We start from the raw sequence: 7,249 nt of genomic DNA on the forward strand, positions 1-7,249 counted from the left end.
AACCCCCCCCCCAGCCACCCTCCACTCAGAAATCCAAAGCCAGACAATTTTTTTTTAAAAAAAAGGCAGTCAGGAAAAAAACCCCACAAATCAGGAAAAAAACCCCACAAGCTTCCAGATTCTTGCAGACCCTTCCCCAACACCAAGTCCTTCAATTCCTAACACCCCAACCCAAAATCCAAAAACCCAAAAAAAGTTTTTAAAAGTTTAACTTACCAAATGGCTGCAAAAGAAGTTCTGGAAAATCTTCAAAAAATCACAGAAGTCTTCAGAAATCGCAAAAAAAAGGCTACCACACCTCGTGCTATGAGTTGCTCCTCGAAGTCAAGTCGCAACTGCACCTCTTCAAGCAATGCACTCTGGGTATTAGCTGTTTTAAGAAACAGGAAACAAACTTGCAAGACGTTTTCGTCTTGCGAAGCAAGCCCATAGGGAAATTCGTCTTGCGAAGCACCTCTGAAAACGGAAAACCCTTTCGTCTTGCAGGTTTTTCGTCTTGCGAGGCATTCGTCTTGCGGGGCACCACTGTATGGCCTTATTCATACCATTTTGGACCAGCATGTACATTTTGAATTTAGAGAAAGATTATGGGCACCAGTCACAAAATGGATACCATGGGGAGACTTTGCCACCGTCTTCCCACACTTGGTGGGCAGCAGTGATACAGCTACCAGGAAGCTCTCGTTGTAATATTGCAAATTCACACACATCGGCTTGCCAAGTTATGCAGCCATTTGTTTCATAAGTAGTAAAATGTGCAAAACCTGCATTTTAAGCCAATTTCCTAGATTCCTGTAGAGCAGCTTATTTTAACTGATCTGGTCAGCTGCAGTTTGTATACACCATGGTCATTTCAACAACAGGAAAATGTTTATATTGTGAAATAGGCAAGCTTATATGAACCACAAGCTCATATTCTGTAGCCCCAAGAAACACTTTGTAAGAAAATCTGACATTCTGGCATGTCAGGCTGGAGCAAACACACACACACACACACACAACTTGCAGATGAGACAGGTGTTCTCTCTTTTCCTTTTCCTTTTCCTTTTCATTCTGATGTGTTTGTTTTTTTAATCAGGGTGATAAAGACTTCCCTCCAGCTGCAGCCCAGGTGGCTCATCAGAAACCGCATCCCTCTGTGGAAAAGCATCCTCCCGCACAACATGTCAACCAACACATCCACCAACCTCGCAAATGAAGCTCCTGTCCCAGGATCCAGCCATAGTGTTTACGGATGGAATGATTAAGAGATTTGTGCTACCAGATCTTTTGAAAGTGGTATCTCATGCTTTTGCCTTAATTGCCTATGGTTTAAATGGTTAAAAAGGGGAGGGGGTGGGGAGGGAAGAGTCTTCAGTCCTACAACTCAGCTGAAAAAAAACCATGTCCCTGTGTACTGCCAATAAAAAAAAATATGGTCATAGAAATGTAACGGGATTGGGAAAACCTAGAGCTTTGAATAATTATTTTAAACTTTTTCATTTCTGGATTTTGGCACTACTGGAATGCATTAGATTGGGAGGGGAAGAGGTGTATTACTTTTTGCTTGCCCTCTTCTGGTGAGAGGTTTTCAATGTATGAGTAAGACTTTTAGGGCATCCTTGCAATTATTTTTATTATTTTCTTCTTCTTTTTCTCAAACATGTTTGAGGGAGGGCCGGCGCAATTATTTTTATTTTAGTCTAGGATATGAAAAGGACCAGAAATTTCTCAGATGGGTAGACCTCTCTTGCAAAGTGTGGGTCTTTAGGAGATTTATGTCGCAGCCTAGCCAAAGATGAGCCAACTGGTTGGCCCAAAGTCTACATTCCGCCCCCCCAAAAAACAACAACAGAGCAATAAGAGGCAAGAATCCAAATAAAATGGCAAGATTGGATGGTCTACCTATTGCTACACTTTCTACATGGTCAGAAAGTACAGAAACTTGAAACAGATTTTAAGCCTGCAGGAGTAACACATGACAGCACAGCCATTCCTAAATATACAGCTTCAAATTGTAGGATCCGGGTGAATCACATGTTTGAATGCTCTGCCTGCAATCTGAAGTGCCTGCAGTCCAGGAAGGACCCCGCCATATACAAACTTGAATAATCCTACAGTGGCAATTTAACATCTATGTTATATTAATGCAGTAACATGTGAAGTACTGGTGGACAATGACTTGTCCTTTTATTTCCTCACAGCAAGCAGAATAAATTAGCTCTAGCGTGTGGCAAGTGGTCTCAAGATGGTGGTGTGTATTCTCATATATATCTGTTAGATCCATTACACTCGTTAGGGAACAAGATGAGTGTTGCATTGCACACCTTAAGATCTCCATCAGCTGCCTATAAGGATATCCACTGCTAGATTTGGGAGCGGGGGATGTAAAAATCATTATGGTGAAAGCTAGGCCTGGTCATGCAAAAAAACTTGTACTTCGGAATCACTTGGTTCTGTAATGCTGTACCCAAATTTCATTTACATTTTTATAGGTACTTTATTTTTTAAATGGTGAAACCACACCATTCTTTTTTTTCTTCTTCTTTTTAATCCTGTAGACTACAATGCATTCTAATAACTTCAGAAAAAGTTGGCTGCTAATAAATCATTGTTACAATTTCTCTTCCGGCAACCATGGAAGATTTCCACTCCCCTTGGGCTTTGAAGAATCATTTATTTTTAATGACGAATAACATGAGAAAACTGCAAGAGGAGAGAGGTTTAATAATAATAAAAACCCATTGAAATACTGCTTAATAAAAATGTGTAATTATTTTACGACTGCCATGGTTTTGAAACGAAACAGAAATGGGGTCTGTTTGGTTTCTTCAGCCGCTGTGTGTAAAACAAGTCAAAGCTTTACAAAGGGCTGCATACTAATGTTTTCCTCAATGTTTAAAGATGCCTACCTTGCCATTGGGCACAGAGGGAACCTCTTTACCCTGGATCGTTATGCCTAAATTGATGACAGAACTCTAGGAAAACTAGGTCAAACAGCAAACTCTTCAAACACAAAGAAATATCTGCTTCACAGTCAAAAGTGTCACAGAAGAACTGCACGTGGAAAAACTCCCCCAACTACAAATTGGACATGATAGCTGCTTGCATTGGGTCATTCCTCTGACCCTTGAACATGTGTTGCTAGGGTGTCAATCCATAACTGCTCTCCAGCTTGTGTGTGAATTCAGCAACCTAGTCTGCAACATCTGGACCTTTCTATGTCTTGGTCAAGACGTGAATCTAGATGCTTTTCTCACATTTTAAGGCAGGGGTCAGCAACCTAAGGCCCATGGGCCACATGCGGCCCGTGGGGGTCATTTAACTGGCCCATGAGCCACCCCCAAACCAAGCCGCCCGCTCGGCGAGGCCCCGCCGAGGACTCGCTTCCACAGCGCTGGAAATCGCATCTGCGCAGACACCGGAAATCACGTCTCCGCAGGTGCAGACACTGGAAATCGCAGGCGCACATGCGAGGGGTCTCTGCTCGAGTGAACCGGCCCGGTGAAACCTTGCTGACCCATTTTAAGGCATGGTTGCCTGGTTCTTCTATGAATACATGATTGAGCAGAAAGAAAAATGAGTAGAAACTGCCTAATTTGGTGCAGTATGGCCTAGATGTCACTGTGCCATAGAACCTACCTACCTACCTACCTAGACACCAATTCATCAACACGGGCATAGTTGGTGAATAGGAGCAACATGCTGCCTAGAGTTCTTTAGATGGAGTTGCTTTGCTGCTCTCTGTATCTAAATAGCTGCAATTTAAATGGTTCTCTTGTTTGCATGTTTATTTTCACATGTAACTGTGAAAAATGTTTTCAAACCCTTGAGGCATTTCAGTGGCAGAATCTCTCTGCTGAGGAAAACATTCATGGAGTGCGCTTCTCGTGTGCTTATCCATGATAACTAAATTGGAACTCGGTGTATGGAGGAGGAATATCTCTCTTGTGGTGGAGAAAAGGCTATCATTTTCATGCCGTGCTTTGTGAGCACTCAAAATCATCAGGCTGCCCACTGGAAATAGAATGCTAGAGGGATAAATGTTAAAGGGTGTCCTTATACTTATTTCATGTACGTATATGCTTATCAGATTTCTGTGCATAAAACAGCTGAAGTCCTAAAGATACTTGACTTGACCAGAATAAGCCATGTGAACAATAAGAAGTGAAACCTAAGGCGAATGTGTTATTGGCTTTAAATGACTTGGTTCTAATTTGTTTCCAGAAAAAAATTCTGCCTTTTTTGAAATCAAGTTTCAGCGTGTGTAGCTTATGAGGCAAATTCTTCTTTCTCGAAGTGCCATTAAAATGACTACCTTGTGACAAATGAAAACTGAATGCTAGATATTAAATAAAATGTTTTGCATTTAATTTAAATGTTATTGTCATGAGGTGCAATGTAGCCATCTACTCTCTGAAAGTCTGCTCATCTCAATAACTGTACATGTGATGTATTTTATGGATATAAATCAAACTGGGCTTTATGCACATCATCAAGAGAACATGAGCAACTCTTCGATTTATGAGAAGTCTCACTGGGTCCAGTGGTGCTTGCTCCCATTTCAGTATGTTTAGCATTGCAACCTAGGTCCTATCTGGAGTTCACTTGTTCATTTGTTGGACCCACTGAAACTTAATACCTGGACAGTTTTGTTTCCATCCCTACACTTGATGATAAACTGACATGACTTGAAAAGCATTGCGAGAGAGGTAATGTTATCTGCCAGAGGTGGTGTTTGTGGCTGCCCATGGAAGGCTGCTTTGACTAAGGTCAATATACCAGTGGATACATCTATTCCTAATGGGGCAAGGCTATGTTTGCTGACTGTAGTGTTCTTTCACTGTATTCAGCACCTTGTTCTTTCTTAGTAATAGCTCCGAATTAAAGTTTCTGGAGAATTGCAGCTCATAACTGTCTTTGGGTCATTGGATCTACTTGTGCCTGGTGAATAGAGACCTATGTGCTGTGACCATGGCAACATGAAATATTGCAAATATCCACAAAACGGCAATCACCAAATAACGTGTGATAGATAAATATGGAATATGCCAAGTTCTGTGATTTTTTTTTTTTTAAAAATTGTCAAGTGTATCTGTAATGAATCATTCAGACCTGTAAAACCTGTGACCAATCAAGCCAAATGTATATGACCAGCCTTTAAAAGTTTCTCACTAGTGGCACAGGGGGGAAGGGTACCTCCAATATTAAATTAATATATCCTGCATTCATAAATGCCTAAAAGAGATTCATTATTACTAAACTGTAACAGAAGAAAGCACAATATGTTGAAAGACTACCAAGGACATCCTAACCTATCCACTTACCTACTTGGCTTCTTCTAATTTTATACAGCCTTACTACTGGCATAAAATGCATTGTAAAAACGTTACATTAATTATCCATGCGGTGGTGGTAAGAATAAGCACTCCTCCTGTCACTGTTTTGAATACATTCTTTGGATAATGTTGAACTCCTATTACCTCTATTTAAAACATGATAATGCAATACAGTTGTATTCAATGTTAAATCGGCGTAGACCAGTGTTTCCCTATTTTTTGTCTCCAGCTCTTTTTGAACTACAAGTTCCCACCATCCCTGACCACTGGTCCTGCTAGCTAGGGATGATGGGAGTTGTAGTCCCAAAACAGCTGGAGACCCGTTTGGGAAACACTGGTGTAGACTGATTGAAATTAATAGGCATGACTAACTTAAGTTGGGCAGTGTTCTCAAAGCTACCAGCATGAGTCTGACCAAACTGCGGGAGGCAGTGGAAGACAGGAGTGCCTGACATGCTCTGGTCCATGGGGTCACGAAGAGTCGGACATGACTAAACGACTAAACAACAAACTTAAGTCCATAAATTTCTATGGGTCTATTCTGAGTACAGATGGTGACCACAGGTCCTTTTGGACCCAGAAGAGGGCAGAACGTGGGCAGGGTGTAATGGGGTGGGGCATGCTTATACACTGCCAATGTGTGCGGGGGCTGGGAATGGAACCACCACACAAAATGGTTGCCATCTGTATAACTTAGTTGGATACAATCAGATTTGGGATCGCGTTTTGGAAGTAAAATTGTTAGCCAAATCTTACTTGGAGGAAGTATAGTTTGCTTGCTTGGTTGTCACGGTTGACTGCTATTACAAACATCACTGGAGTTGAATTCAAGGATACATGGGAGTGGTTTTTGACCAAAAGTCTAATACTACATCTTGGGGAATCCGTTCAGTTTTAGCAAAATTTAAGAGAGCAGTATGTAGCATTAAACCTTGCATCCTATTGCGCAAGAAAGCCGACTGCTTTTGAATTTAAGATCTGGCAACTTATTTATCTGGCAGGTGCAACATTAGATTAGCTTTCAATGGAGCCATATTTATTGAATACCTTGTGGCAGCCTTGTCCATTTAAAAATTCAGCACGATGAATAACTGCATTTTAAATCACTGTTGCTTTTTCTGTGGGGTGGAAATTAACCAGAGCTGCCTCACCATGAGCTCATGATACTATGATCAACTGGCATGATGACACCCACAAGTGATGGTTTATCAAGCAGAGAGGACATTAGCCTGCAACTGATGTGACAAATGTGACACCTGGAAGAATCTGGAACAAAAACAACATCCTTAAATAAACTCTTCAGTTGAGCTCATTAGGGGAACATTTATTAAAAGCACAGCATCTCCTTTTGCTATTCTGTATATGTTGGAAATGTACTGCACTATGGTACTAGGTGAATTTCTAGTGTGTTATTAAAACTCTTGGATTTTTTTGGACCCCCGATGCAGCAGAAAAACACACACACACACATATGCTACAACACAGAATGGGCTGCTTTTGTATGTGCTCCTGTGCATAATGGAGCTTTAATCAACCTAGTGACCTTCAGATGCTTTTGAGAACCATTCCCATCAACTCTGGCTAGATTGGGGGAGGCTGGCATAATGGATGAATAGCTGAAACAAGACACCAGCACTGTGCAGCTGCTACTAGTATCCAACAACGCTTAACGTCTTTTTCTGAGCTAGTTAATTCTTATTAATCTCCAAGGTAAACTCCCCGGCCCCACCAAAAAAGAAAATATGTACAGGACAAACAGAACACACTGAAGATGCTATCGATCACACAAGAAGTGGCTTCCAGTTTTATAAAACTAGACTGAAAAAATATTTCCGCCACTCTATGCTAGGGGAAACTCCTGTTATGTTTAATTTCTGTGTCTTGTGCTGCTGTTAGAAGACGCAGGAAAAGTTCAACAAAATGGAACAACT

At 41.2% G+C, this 7,249-nt stretch overlaps 1 protein-coding gene across 1 annotated transcript in view; it reads left to right on the top strand.

Annotated features, from left to right (window-relative positions):
• The window catches only part of DAP (death associated protein), a 35,086-nt gene extending 32,341 nt beyond the window's left edge, over positions 1–2,745 (top strand). Inside the window, exon 4 of the mRNA XM_083449725.1 lies at positions 1,079–2,745. Coding sequence (XP_083305851.1) covers positions 1,079–1,198 — 120 coding nt within the window. The 3' untranslated portion in view covers positions 1,199–2,745. The remainder of the gene's footprint in view (positions 1–1,078) is intronic.
• The last annotated feature ends 4,504 nt before the right edge of the window (positions 2,746–7,249 follow it).

The sequence above is a fragment of the Podarcis tiliguerta genome, assembly GCF_965153285.1.
Source record: "Podarcis tiliguerta genome assembly, chromosome: 7".
NCBI classification, from domain to species: domain Eukaryota; kingdom Metazoa; phylum Chordata; class Lepidosauria; order Squamata; family Lacertidae; genus Podarcis; species Podarcis tiliguerta.